Source organism: Monosiga brevicollis, genomic scaffold, assembly GCF_000002865.3.
Source record: "Monosiga brevicollis MX1 MONBRscaffold_24 genomic scaffold, whole genome shotgun sequence".
Classification (NCBI taxonomy): domain Eukaryota; class Choanoflagellata; order Craspedida; family Salpingoecidae; genus Monosiga; species Monosiga brevicollis.
Genome location: NW_001865061.1, coordinates 259,764 through 273,212, shown reverse-complemented (window position 1 = coordinate 273,212; position 13,449 = coordinate 259,764). Strand labels below are relative to the sequence as shown.

Here is a 13,449-nt window from a genome sequence, read left to right as displayed (position 1 = left end):
GGTACTGTGGCGCCGTTGCTGAGCAGCGGTGGCATCCAAAGCAAAAGCATTTTGTTCCCTTGTCTTTGCCTTTTGAGAGGGGTTGAAAAGATAAAACGAGGGCCAATCAGCCGCTGGGCGGACGGTGTGTTCGACAGGTGCCTTCACACGCAGTGGCGGGCATAATTGCATGGCCATCACCTCAATTACTCGTCAAAATACTGTTCGGGGTGCTCCAGGATTTCGCGAATCTTGGCCAACATGCGCGAGCCCTCGCTGCCATCGAGAAAGCGATGATCCACGGTAACGGTCAGGGGCAGCTGCTTTTCAATGGCCAGTTGGCCATCCACAACGGCGGGCTTGTCGTCAATCTTGCCGATGGTCATGAGCAAGGGCACGCGAGCAAAGGGGGAGAAGGGCACGTTGGCCGAGTCGAGGCCCAACATGCCGATGGAGGTGACATAGATGGTGCCAAAGGGGTAAGGTTTGACCCCCAAGGCCGGGATGGCGACGCCAATGCTGCCCAGCCAGCCTGTGAGATGAATGACCGGCTCCAGCAAGAAGGTGGGCAGCCAGCTCAAGGCCGGCTTTTGCTTGTTATGGTCCTGGTCCTTGCCGGCGCGCAGCTTCTCTGCTGCCCGCTGCAGTTCGTCGGCAATCTCCGTGACGGAGCGCTCGTTGGCGCGGGTCAACTTGGTCAGACCGAGATCGGGGCCGCGCTTGGTCTCGATGCTGACCAAGCAGCCAATGTCCACGGTGTCCGCCGTGTAGTAGCGCCCAAACACCTGCATGAAACGTCGTCGTGGAGGGACGGGGTCGGGGCACGCATGAGCGGGCCGAGGCGTCGTCAGCATGCAGAGCGATAAGGTTGGGTGCGCTGGATCAGGGCTCGTACCAGGCGGCCGTTGACATTGGGATGTTCAGCCAGAACCAGACCAAAGCACTTGAGGCAGCAGTGGGTGACGGTGATTTTTTTGCCAGTTTCCTTGCGCTTGCGCTCCACGTAGTCGAGCAGCGCCTGAGCCTTGATGATCAGCGAGCCGTAGATGGTGCCTTCGGAGGATGTACCCCAGGTACTGTCGCCACAAGCATGACATGCAAGGAGTCAGAGGAGAAAACAAGGGCTGATCAAGGTCATGATGTGGCTGGGGAGGGTGTTAATGGCGGTGTTGGGCTGCGCCTGCTTAGAAGACCAGCGCCGTGATACCTGATCATGAGTTTGCGGCGGGTGGCCATCTTTGAATCCCAGCGGAAGCGCGAGTCCAGACGGAAGGCAACCAAAAGGACGCCAAAGAGCAGGTAAAAGCGGAACCAGCTAAACGAGTCGGAGAGGTAAGCGCGAACGCCATCGCCCACCAGGAGCGCCAGAGCAATGGCGGTGAGCCAAAAGTTGGACGGCGATGGCGGTCGCATCCACACAATCACGCCCATGTCTACCAGCGCGGAGGGAGTCGGCCCAAAAAAGCAGCGTAAGCGAGCCACCAATAGCAACAACAAGAATGACATTGGCCACAGCCGCCGCAGCGTTCACGGCACCAATCAGAGGTGGCTGTGATCCAAGCCTTTGGATCCAGTGGCATCAGAGCCTGCCAAAACCAGGGCACGTACAAAGAGCGAGCATGCCGCAGATGACGGCGCCCGTGTCCACACCGGGAAAGAAGACGCGGAAGAACAGCAGCACGTTCAGTGCCGTCCAAAGCTTGCCCATGTTGCCGGTGCCACCGTCCGGATCAGATCCACCCCTTCCACGTCGTCAATCCACTTGGCAGCCAACACGAGCCAGCCGATCAGCCAGCCAACGAGCACCTGCACCTGCACACCGCCACGAGTCCCGCGCGCGCGCGCGAAAGAGAGAGAGAGAGAGAGAGAGAGAGAAAGAGAGAGAAAAATGTTTTTTTTTTTTAAATCAGAGAGAGGAAGCTGGCGTGCAAAAGACCTAAGCCAAAAACAAAGCTACAAAAGAGGAATGACCAAGCTTTGAATGTAAAATTAAAAAGAATCAAGTCTTCTCTCCAATTTTTTTCTTGTTTTTCTTGTTTTTCTTTTTGATGTGAGTCCCTCTCCCTACTCTCTCTATGACGCTTTTGACTCTCTCTGCTCTCTCTACTCTCTCTTGACTATCTCTACTCTCTCTATGACTCTCTCGACTCTCTCTACTCGCTCTACTCTCTCTACTCTCTCCCTACTCTCCCTACTCTCTCCCAACTCTCCCTACTCTCTCTACTTTCTCGACTCTCTCGACTCTCTCGACTCTCTCTTGAATTCCTCCACACTCTACCCTCCACACCCTCTACGACGCTCTACTACACCCTCTACTCCCTCTACGACGCTCTACGACGCTCGACGCCGCTCGACGCTCGACGCTCCACTCTCCCTCTACGCCATCCGCCCTCTGCCTTACTCTCTACGCTCTCTACTCTTCAAGTTCGCGGTGCTTATCAATGCTCGTCACCTTGCTACTCGTACAGGCTCTCGACTTTCTCGCCTCGCTCGCTCACGCTCTCTCGTTTGTAAAAAGACTCAAACTCTGCGCGCCAAAGGAGTAGGTGTGGCCAAGCTACTCGAAACAAGCAACCTTGCAGCTGGTGTTGATGGAAAAAGTCGATTGCCCTCGCCAAGAGGTGCGCGGCGCAGAGCGCGCGCAAATACTACGAGACACATGACCCCAACGGTCTTGGACATGTTATTTAAGACACGCAAGGTGCTGAAAGGAAGAGAACTCCCCCTCCGACGCCCTAACAGCTGGGGGTATAATCACGCTTGCAAATGTAAGACCTGCACCGCCAGGCAACAGCGAGAACAAAACACGTCTAGTGAGAGATTGCATTCATTGTGACAACACATCGCCAGGGGAGAGAGGAGACAAGACACATACCGCCAGTTTCTGCAGCTGATGGGCTGCAGTTCGGCAATTTGATTGTCAAACTTGTCGCGCACGTTGAGCGCCAGGCAGCCGGTGCTACTGGGTACAACGCCATTGTTCCACGGCAAGATGCCCGGTGCATTCCAGTTGGTGAAGACGCTATCATCATACCAGTGCACGACGCCCGCGCCCGTGTGGTAACCGCCCACGAAAAAATCTGCATTGCTCGAAGTGTGAAACGAGTAGTTGGCCACAAACTCAAACTCGGCTGACGACAACAGGCTGGCCACCGTCCACTGCCCGACGGGTGCCAGAGCCAAGCAGGCCTCACGCGCGTTGTTAAAGCGGCGGCGATCTGACGATGGCGAAAAAAAGTACTGCTTGCCCGCAAACGCATTTGGTGGTCCACATGTCCCCACCGGAAGGGTCGTCGTACTGGCTGACGTAGTCGAAGACGGGGACGCAGTCGAACTGGACACGGTGGTGGTGGTGGTGGAGATCAAACCACCCGTTGAGGTTCCTGGCAGGCTGGTAGACGATGAGGACAAAGCACCAGTGGTGCTATCCATCACAGACGAAGATGCGCTGGTCGAGCCCAAAGAGGATAAAGTCGTTGAAGAGGATGAAGTCGTTGAAGACGACGATGAAGACGACGATGACGATGACGATGACGATGACGATGACGATGACGATGACGATGACGATGACGATGTTGACGGCGACGAGGTGGACACAAAGACATGAGGGTCAGATGGGCGTGAGCAAATGTAGGCTCGCGTCTTGTCGCACCGCCGGTATTGCACGGCGTCTTCGTCACGCCGCAGCTGCAGGCAATCTGTGCCACCCACGGCCGAACCCTCATAATCAAAGGACACGCCACTGGCCAAACTTGCTCCCTCCACATCAACCGGCCCCATGGCCAGAAAGCTGTATGCATACCCAATCCACAAACCTTTGCGGTTGGACACAAGATCGGCCAAAGCGTTGAGCCCGTCGTACTGGGCTTGCGTGTGGAAGATGGCCAGACTCCCGTTGAAGCTAGCCTCGCACCGCGCGTTGGCCTCATACCATGACAACTCCTCATCATCAATCACGCGATACTCCAGATCACCAATTTCCAAGAACATGGTCGGAACAAACGTAGAAGTGGTGGAGGTAGAGGTCGTGGACGTTGTCGTGGTGGAAGTGGTGGTCGTCGTCGAAGTTGTGGTCGTCGTCGTGGTTGATGTCGTCGTGGTTGATGTCGTCGTGGTTGATGTCGTGGTGGTCGTCGAAGTGGTGGTCGTCGAAGTGGTGGTGGTCGTCGTCGTGGAGGTGGTTGTAGTGGTTGTCGTGGACGTCGTGGAGGTGGTTGTAGTGGTCGTCGTGGTTGAGGTGGTTGTGGTGGAAGTGGTGGAAGTGGTTGTCGTTGTGGTCGAGGTAGTTGAGGTGGTCAGCTCCTGGCGCCCAACAAACTGCACCTCGGCCCCATCAAGCAGGGCGCCCGTGCCCTTGAGACCCGAGAAGCGCAGACCAATGCGGATGGGCGAGCCCACTTCACTCGCGCCATACTCTGGGGTGTATTCCACTGACCGCTGAGTAAAGGTGCCCATCGTCAACGCCAGCGTTAGTTCCGTCGTCGACTCCAGTACCGTATTGGAGGCGTCTCGAAACTCGAGCGAGACGACGGTGTAATCGAGGCCGCTGCGCCCCAAGTAGATGCTGAAGCGGTACGTTTGACCAGGGGTATACAGCTCAGGCAAGTCTTGCCACAAGCCATTCTCAGAAGTGGCCACATTGTCGATAAAGATCATTTGGCTCCCATCGACCGGAGTGGGGTATTGGCCAGCGCCCACCTGACGCACAATTGGAAACGAGGACAAGCCGCCATTGGCGTCGGTTTGCCACGCGTCCGGCGTCTCACAAGTGATGCCACTGGACTCTGCCACCGGACTCTCAAACCCACCGTTGTTCAAGGAGCCGAAGCGAATCGATGTCGTGGTGGTGGTGGTGGTGGTGGTGGATGTTGTGGTCGTCGATGTCGTCGACGTGGTCGTGGTCGATGTTGTGGTTGTGGTCGTTGATGTAGTAGTGGTGCTTGTGGTGGTGGTGCTTGTGGTGGTGGTGCTTGTGGTGGTGGTGGTGGTGGTGGTGGTCACGATGAGCTCGGGCGCATGGATACGGCAAACCTGCACACGGTCAATTTGCGGGGTCAAACCCGGCAGGAGATAGGAAAAGGCGATGCGAACAGGTTGGCCCAGGTGCTTGTCGCCGGTCGGCATCGGGAGCGTCAGCTCCACGGGCTCAAAGCTCGTATCACTCAGCCCCAGTGGAAGGCGAGATATGATGGGGTTGTTGTTTTGGTTGCGAAACTGTAGCTCCAAATAGGACTCGAGATTGCTCGCGTTGTAGACGCCGACGTGGGCGCGGAGCACATAAATGAAACCTTCATCGTAGGTTTGGCCTGGAACGTCATACCAAACGCCACGAGACGAGTTGGTGGCATCGAGATAGCCCAAAGACTTGGTACCATCCTGGTTGGCAGCATTGACGGCACTGGAGTAGCTGCTTCCAATGACCGCGGGCGATCCGCGCATATCAAAGTCCCAATTCGTGCCAACGCCTGAGAACGGGGCCGTTGGGCCCTCCAAGGTCGTAGCCTCGAAGCTGGCGTCCTCGACTCCCACACAAAACTCGGCCGTAGTGGTTGTGGTGGTGGTCGATGTGGTGGTCGTGGATGTGGAAGTAGTGGTTGTGGAAGTGGTGGATGTGGAAGTGGTGGTTGTCGTCGTCGTGGTTGTCGTCGTGGTGGTTGTCGTCGTGGTGGTCGTCGTCGTGGTGGTGGTCGTCGTGGTGGTGGTCGTCGTGGTCGACGTCGTGGTCGTTGTGGTCGTCGTGGTGGAAGTGGTTGTGGTCGAGGTCGTTGTGGTCGATGTCGTGGTCGTGGTCGAAGAGGTGGTCGTCGAAGTGGTGGTCGTTGATGTTGTGGTGGTAGAAGTAGACGTGGTCGAGGAGGTAGTCGTCGAGGTGGTGGTCGTTGAAGTGGTTGTTGTTGAAGTGGTGGTGGTCGAGGTGGTGGAGGTGGTTGTGGGTCCAAGGTTGGAAGCCGCCATGAGTGTTAGCGAGTCAAAGGCGGGCGAAAAGCCGCTGCTGTCAATGACCAAGGCCACAACGATGTCGTCACCAATCTCCGTCGACACGTCGTCGGTATTGTGGGTGAGCATAAAGGAGGCAAAGCTGTTGCTGGGAATCTGGCTGTTATCGACGGTGGTTGTGGCCACTACAGCACCAGAGCTGGAGCCAGCACGCAGTTGGAGCGAAAAGGTCCCAAGATCACCCGACGTGAAGACCGAGGACATGCCGAGCTGAATGGTGAGGTTGTACTCCATGTTGGCGGCAAAAGTGGTTGCCAGGACCTGGGAAGCAACGTTTGATTCAGAGGCGGCAAAGTAGGCATAATTGTTGCCCGAGTGCGCTGAGTTGGGGCCAAAAAAGCTCGGCGACTCGGGATTGAGCACTTCCAGAGCGGTGCCAGAGGTGGTCCAGTCCAGCTGAGCGACAGCGCTGGATTGACCCTCGCCCTCGCCGAGATTCACGCTATCGAAATTGGCATCGTTGATGGTGATGGCCTGTGGCCCTTCCACCGCCTATCATCCAGCATGGGAAGTGGCATCAACCGGAGGAACGATTGAAGTGAGGCTGGGGGCGATGATGATCAAGAAGCAGGGTGAAGGGCCGGCGCAGCGCAGGGTGTGGCCGTACCGAACAAGCAAGCACCAGACCCAAGATAAACAAGCCCAGCGTCCAAGCGCTGTGTGCCAGGTTGGCCATGGTGATGGTATCTGGATAAAAAGACACGAATCCCAAGCGTGCTTGAAATTCTTCGCGACTCGAGGAACACACAAAGTCTTGTTGTTTGAGGAGGAGGGTGGGTAAACGGCACAATCAACGATGAGGATCAACGGGCACTCGGGAGGGGGGGGCGGCTTGGCGACTTGACGAGGCACAAGCACGAGGAGCATTGGGCTCACCGCGACGGCCTGACTGACACCAATTCGAGAGGCGCGAGTCGAGCTCTCGACTGGTTCACACGGGGGGAAAGGGAAAATGATGTTCACAGACTTGTGTTGCGGTTCTTTGCCACCACATGCGGGTGGACGTCTTTTTTTCACCAAACCAAACGTGCCACCCTCCCAATAGCAGCCTGATGGTTCATGCTGCTGCCGACGTTTTCGGAACAACAATAGTGGAACGAGGCCCCAACCGTAGGCGAGAAGGACCATGCATGCATCATCAAACTGAGCTTTATTGCACCAAATGGCCTATCACAACGGTTGTGATGGGGCCATGCCCGTGGAAGCAGACCATCGCTAGCCACTGCGTGCAGATGCTTGACGCCCACGACCTCGGGTGCTGTTGTTTCAACGGACAAGGCGGTGCATGCCGGCTTCGATTCTGCGTACATGCACGCATCAAACGCGATGCATACTGCACGCATGCAAGGTCTAAAGTTAAATCACCTCCTGTAAAGTTGACTACATCCGAGAGGGCTCGGCTGTAGCAATGGTTTTATAAGATAATTTGACACTTAATGTAGACTCAAATAAGATCGTTGTTATAGTTTGTACGGCTAATTATGAGCTTTCTGCAGATGGCAACATGGCGCTGCTGATTTTTTGTTGTGTCGGCGAAATTAATTAAAATTTTCATCTCCCGCCCCTCGTCGGTGCTCATCCTGCCGATCCTCCTGCTACTCCTGCTGATCCTCCTGCCTGCGGCTGCTCTGGCTGCCTGCGGAGACCCTTCTTCTCTCCTCCTTTCTCTTCTTGCATCTTGCTCTTCCTGTGATTACGACGACGTTTGCCCTCGAGAGCTTTTTCCTTTGCAATTACCACGCCTACCTGACCGCAAATGAAAAGCCTTTTCTCCCTGCGACTCTGCGCAACTTGATTCGAGGATGGAGGGGCCCGGGCAGAGCCCGCCAACTCGGCCATCGGCGACAAGCCAAAGGCGTGTGGACAGCGAGGGCGAAGCAAATGCGAGCCATGGTCCCGTGCTTGAGCGTGTGCACACGCGAAGGGAGCGCCCCCATCAGCATGGCCAAGACGAGGAGGGTCCAAGCGCCTCGCGACTCGTGAGCATGCGAAGCTCACGCCGCCGCTCGGCGGCCGCCCAGCGGGCTCTCTCGGTCCGCATGGCCAATCACACCACCCAGCTAGGACAATTGCCGCCGCTCCAACTCGACACCCTTCGGCCCAGCGGCTCTGATGCAGCGCCCACCACGGCCGATGAACCAGCGCTCACATCGGAACAAGACAGCAAGCCTGGGCGGCGGCACAAGTAAGGATGCTTTGTTTCCGTGCGTGTGCGTGTGCATGTGGCGAATTTGCATCATTAATCCCAGAGCCAGCGCCATCTTGGGCCTCACGCCGCGTGATTGCCTTGCCTCTGATCTGCAGAACCAAGCGCCGTCACACCAACCGGGTACGCCACGCATCTCATTCTTTAAAGAGCCAGAATGATGTACCCAAAGATTACCGACCTTTCATTTGGTCGGGCTGCACCTGACGCTTGTTATAGGTGGCACCCGTTTCCGACTCTCGAGAATGGCCGGAAGCTCGAACCCTGCAAGAGGAAGACATGCTGGAGACACCTGTCGATGGCCGGGGCGCAACCAGCCTCGCCTGGTCGGATCGTCCCAGCACCCTGCGCGCCCAAGAGGGTCCATGGCAAGCAGCTCAGCATCGCATTCAGCACGTCGTCGAAGGTCAGGCTTCTGTGCCCTCGCTGCAAAACTACTTTGTGTTGTGCCCCCCCCCCCCATACCGCACGCCTTTCTTTGCCTCACGCCAAAGCCACCACGCAGGTCGTTCGGGCTTTCAGACAGTTTCTGCTGAGGCCATGACTGCCCCCACACAGCCAACTGCCCACCATCCAACCTCACATCAACTTCATCCCGGTCAACGGCTCTTCCGCGAGGTTGGCTTTCGCCCATGCCGGAGCAGCTCGGTACTCCACATCGACCGAGCACTCACGCCTTGCCTCGCAATGCGCCCCGCATTTTAATCTGCCTTGCTGGCAGTCTCTGGTTGGCCGAACGGAACAGTGGACTTCGTCAGCGTTGGGTGTTTTGCTAGGTACACGGGAATCCCATGGCCGTTGGACCCAGGGTGTGACGGATCCGGCGTGGATGCTCTCACGCTTTGTCTCGAGCAGGCGTGGCAGGTGGCTTGTTGTTTCTTGAACAAATCGAGTTTGACGTGCCCCTCGAAGACGTCCTCCGCGAGTACGTGCACTGACAGGTTGATGGATTTAGGCATTGCGCTCAACGGCAGTAACGGCGCCTGCTTATTTGATGCCGGCGCCCGCCTACTTTTAGCTCGGGCTTGAATTGGATTGCGGCCCTGCACGTGTTGCTTGCCCTGGCTTTGCTGCACGCCGTGACCCTGTTCAATGACGATCGCTGCGCGCGAGTCATCAACTGGGTCCGCTTTTTGCTCTGCGCCCTGATCGCCATCATTGCCCTCTTGTGCACCTTGTCCTGGAATTTTGTGGTCAACCGCGTCAAGCGCACCGACCCAAGAAAGCCCTTATTGTTGGCTGACACCAAGTAGGCTCCGACTGCGTGTCCAGTCCAGTTCAGTCCAGCGCTCGGACTGCTCGGCCCTTTCCTCAATTTTTGACGGCTCCACTCGCATCGGAACCCCTTTTGCAGATTCGAGATTACCGACATTACCTATGCCTTTGCGGGCGTGGCCCTTCTCGCCATTCTCACCCAAGCCATCGTGGCTCGTCCCATCCTCGGTAAGCAACAGCTCGCGCGACCCCATAGTCATAGCCCCTTCCCATGACCACTGCCCATTCTCATCTTTTGTTTTGCACAGAGAACCGCCCGTCTCCGGCCGACCTTCCATCGCCAGCCCGCCCGTCCCGCCAGCTACAGGACCCGACCACATCCCTGGCCTAATATGCGTCCAAATGCGTCTGCACGTTCCCCATCACCACGGCATTCTTTTATCTCTTACTAAGTTAACATATCTTCATTTTCTGTAACTACAACTGCATCTTCTCCTCAATTTAAATATCATCTGACAATTACTACAATCATGGCTCTATAAATAGATTGCCCGCCAAAATTCAAAATCAGCTATTTTCCAGAGCTGAGATCTCTTCACACACACACGGCGGCATTTTTTTTTTTTTTTCCTCCGTTCTCTTTGTCTTGTGATTGATCTGGGGTCGGCCTCAAGGGTCTTGGAGAGCTACACCAACAAGTCATGTCGCTGCGAAAGAGTAGCGCACAGCGGCGGCTGGGCACGCCAGTGTCACCCTTTAGCCCGGGCAAGGGTTTTCGGCCCAACAACGACAAGCTCGAAAAGGAGGCGCGTCGTCGCTCCGTGGCTCGGGATCTGGCCGAGAAGCAGTTCTTGGCCAGCCCATATCGCTCCCCGCGCGTCGTCTCCTCAAAGTCGTCCAGGTGACCCACCCATGCCCCAGCTTCGTTCAACTCCTTTCCCCTCAGTCGCCCCGACCACACCCGTCACCCCAGTCTCACGCTTCTCTGGGCCACCTCCTAGCAAAGCACCTGGAAACCGCAGTGATGAGAACGTGCCCTCGGACATCACAGACATCTACGCCAACTGCATCAAGCTGTGCACTGAAAACAAAGTCAACCAGAAAAACACTTGGCAGTTGCCTCTGATTGACTACATGAATGATGTGATGCAGACGCGCCACGGCGAGATGACCAACTTTCAGGTACCAAACATGTCCCGACAGCCACACGCCTTGCTGACCACGCATCTCTGTTGCACGGTTCAGCGCTGATTCGACCCTGTACGAGCTCATTCACGCTGATGGCCACGGACAGATTGCTAGCTGCACCCTGGACGCTAGTGTCAAGATTTACTCTTACCGTATCGACTCCATCCACAGTGAGGCCTACAAGGTTCTCGGTGGTATTGCTCGCGGCGAGACTCGCGGTGCGTGCCCACTCGCACATGCAGGTACCCGCTTGACTTGTCGGATTTTGGCGTTGGCTCACGCCGTGGTGGGCACCAACAATCAAACAATCACAGGTGACGATGACGAGGAGGATGCCGACCTCGAGGATGGCCAAGGTGGCGAGGAGGGCGAAAACGCCAAAAAGCGCCGCAAGAAGGTAGGCGGAAAAGTCGTCCATACCACAAAGTTGCTGTTTTGTTGGTTTGGTTTTCCTCGTCCCCGCCGATGAAGCAGGCTCATCCAATGCCTGCTTGTCTGGATCCCAACTCATCTTTCTCCCTCCTCCCACTCGTCCTGTCGCATGGCATAGCGGGCCACCAACACGCTCGAGAAAAACCCCCAGGTCCTCAACGTCAAGAAGTTTGACCTGGCCTTTGATGTAGACCCGCTTTTCAAGCACATGTCGGCCGCTTTTGATGAAGGCGGTGCCCGTGGCCTTTTGCTCAATCACCTCAACACGCGCGACGATGGCGCCCTCCTGTTTGACTCTCATGATACGGCTCAGCCAGAGGCCACCGACCCCGTAGTGGCAGCGACTGAAGCCGCCGTGGACGAGCTCCTGTGTACGTAGGGAAATCAAACAGACAAATACGTTGCTTATTTGCCAGCGCTGCCTCCAAACCTTGAGCACCTCTTACCGCCGTGCTTGCCTCTCTGCTTGTCATCATACAGTGGCCTCGGAGGAAATGCTGGCCAATCTGGAAGGCAAGGCCATTTGCCCGAGCTTGGGTGGCTTCAACTTTGTTGGATGGGAGCCGTCCGATGACCTAGACACCAGCAATGTGTCAACCTCCGGTACGCTTGACCGCATGACAGGCGCTCTCCCGATGACGCCGCACAATCCTCTGGCATCCGGGTATGTAACTCATCCTCTGCACTGTCTCCCGTCTTTGGGTGCTGTTTGTTTCGACAGCTTTGGTACAAGCCCAGGCGCGTGCAGGCCCTGCCGTGGCAGACCTCAGTCTGAACATGGATGTTGAGGGCGGCTTTGGCAACCTGGACTCGGACGATGACGTTGAGTTTGATCAGTATGAACAACAACTCGGCGCCTACGACGAGGATGGTTTGGCTGTCAGTGCCGACTCCCCCCAGCCCCATGGAGGCATGGCCCGTGCCCTCAAGCTGTCACTCGACATTAACAACGACTACTCTTACTTTTCCGAGGAGCAGCTCAAGAACTGGGCAGGCCCTTCACATTGGCGCCCACGTGTCGCTGGTTAGCTGCCGCCCCAACGTGTGACCGCATCATCCTCCGTTTTTATCAATCTTTTGTTGGCTCACTGCACTGTGCTCTCGCGGTCTGCGCTGGTTCATGTTTGACTTGCAGCTGGCGCCATCAAGGGCGCCAAGCCCAAAGCTACCAAAAAGAAGGAGCGCTTCTACATTGACTTTACCGAGGAGGAGCCCAATTGGAAGACTGCCTTTGCAAAGGGCAAGGCGTCGACCATGTTGTCGGCAACGACGCTGAAGAAAAAGACCGAGGACGAGCTGTTGCTACCCGAGGACAAGCACTTTAAACTCGACTTTTTCCAGCGCTTGTTTGGCAAGCCCAACACCCTGGTGAGTGACGATTGCTCTGAACCTTGGCCGGATTGACCGTCAACGCCCGCGTGCACAGTGACTCAGGCTTGGGCGTGATTGAAACACAGGTCAAACCCGTGGCGGCTGCCAGTGCCGCTTGTTTGGCCGACGCAGCCGGTGGGGACAATTGGTACGACTACAACAACCCCAATGACATGAACAACTTCTGCGGCGCTGGAGGTAAGATTTGTTCGGCAGAGTCAATACGACGCTGGGCCCAAAGGGCTGGCCGCTGACCTCCATGCTTCCACCTCCACCTGTCAATTTCGTGCCTTTTACTAACTTGCTGCGCCCGCCGCCTGTGTCAGTTGACGGAGGCGACCTTGTCAATGCCGGCTTGGGTGGCGTGGCCGACGACGATGACGATGACGACGTGGATCTTGGCGACTTTGCACCGGCAGGGGATGCTGAGCCGTTTGCGTTTGGCGAGAACACGTTGTTGGATGACACCATGATGCCGTTGAACCAGACGCGCATGATGGGCACCAATGGCCTCACACTGATTGACCAGCCCAACAAGGTGGGCAAGATTGCCATCGATTACGCCAAGCAAGCCAAGCGCGTCAACGTCAAGGCGTTGAAACGTTCCATCTGGACCCAACTGACGGATGGAACGGAGACGCCAACGCCATTGGAAACGCCCGTGGCCACTGGCGCCCCGCTCACCGACCTCAGCCGTCACCATGCACTTTCGGAGCTTGTTTCTGGTGCGTTGTGTGCCTTGTGGTGTGTGCCTTTTTGTAGTTGCGTCCCGTAGGTCCGAGCTCACTTTGCATTTGCCTGATGACTGGTTGCTCAATCATGACAGACGTTCCCCAGACGTTACCCTCCAAGACCGCTTCCAACCTGTCGGTGCCCATCATGTTTGTGTGCTTGCTGCATTTGGCCAACGAGAAGCACCTCAAGCTCAGCACGGGAGACATGATGCAGGATTTGCACATTGCCCAGGCTTAAAACGCGCATCTGCATGTTTGTTCACTACTTTGCCGTGACCCTTGGGTCACAGCCAGATAAATTTGTCGTCTATAATTGATGCTCTGTAT

General features: G+C 56.4%; 4 protein-coding genes across 4 annotated transcripts; 2 read left to right on the top strand and 2 right to left on the bottom strand.

Annotated features, from left to right (window-relative positions):
• Positions 1–185: 185 nt before the first annotated feature.
• Positions 186–1,687, bottom strand: MONBRDRAFT_10839 (uncharacterized protein; the record flags this gene model as incomplete). The annotated part of the gene is made up of 4 exons (XM_001748560.1): positions 186–764; positions 875–1,055; positions 1,187–1,412; positions 1,588–1,687. 4 exons carry the CDS (start codon positions 1,685–1,687, stop codon positions 186–188), a joined length of 1,086 nt encoding a protein of 361 aa, XP_001748612.1.
• Positions 1,688–2,733: 1,046 nt separating this feature from the next.
• On the bottom strand, positions 2,734–6,652 carry MONBRDRAFT_10838 (uncharacterized protein; the record flags this gene model as incomplete). The annotated part of the gene is made up of 2 exons (XM_001748559.1): positions 2,734–6,468; positions 6,584–6,652. The coding sequence occupies 2 exons, from the start codon at positions 6,650–6,652 to the stop codon at positions 2,734–2,736; spliced, it is 3,804 nt and encodes a 1,267-aa protein (XP_001748611.1).
• A 1,363-nt stretch (positions 6,653–8,015) lies between these two features.
• On the top strand, positions 8,016–9,788 carry MONBRDRAFT_28165 (uncharacterized protein; the record flags this gene model as incomplete). Its single annotated transcript, XM_001748629.1, has 8 exons — positions 8,016–8,161; positions 8,281–8,305; positions 8,402–8,800; positions 8,904–8,958; positions 9,038–9,107; positions 9,201–9,431; positions 9,537–9,625; positions 9,706–9,788. The coding sequence occupies 8 exons, from the start codon at positions 8,016–8,018 to the stop codon at positions 9,786–9,788; spliced, it is 1,098 nt and encodes a 365-aa protein (XP_001748681.1).
• Positions 9,789–10,098: 310 nt separating this feature from the next.
• On the top strand, positions 10,099–13,360 carry MONBRDRAFT_28164 (uncharacterized protein; the record flags this gene model as incomplete). Its single annotated transcript, XM_001748628.1, has 11 exons — positions 10,099–10,298; positions 10,399–10,579; positions 10,692–10,803; positions 10,900–10,982; positions 11,136–11,388; positions 11,498–11,620; positions 11,739–12,041; positions 12,153–12,385; positions 12,475–12,586; positions 12,715–13,113; positions 13,215–13,360. 11 exons carry the CDS (start codon positions 10,099–10,101, stop codon positions 13,358–13,360), a joined length of 2,145 nt encoding a protein of 714 aa, XP_001748680.1.
• Between the last annotated feature and the right edge of the window lie 89 nt (positions 13,361–13,449).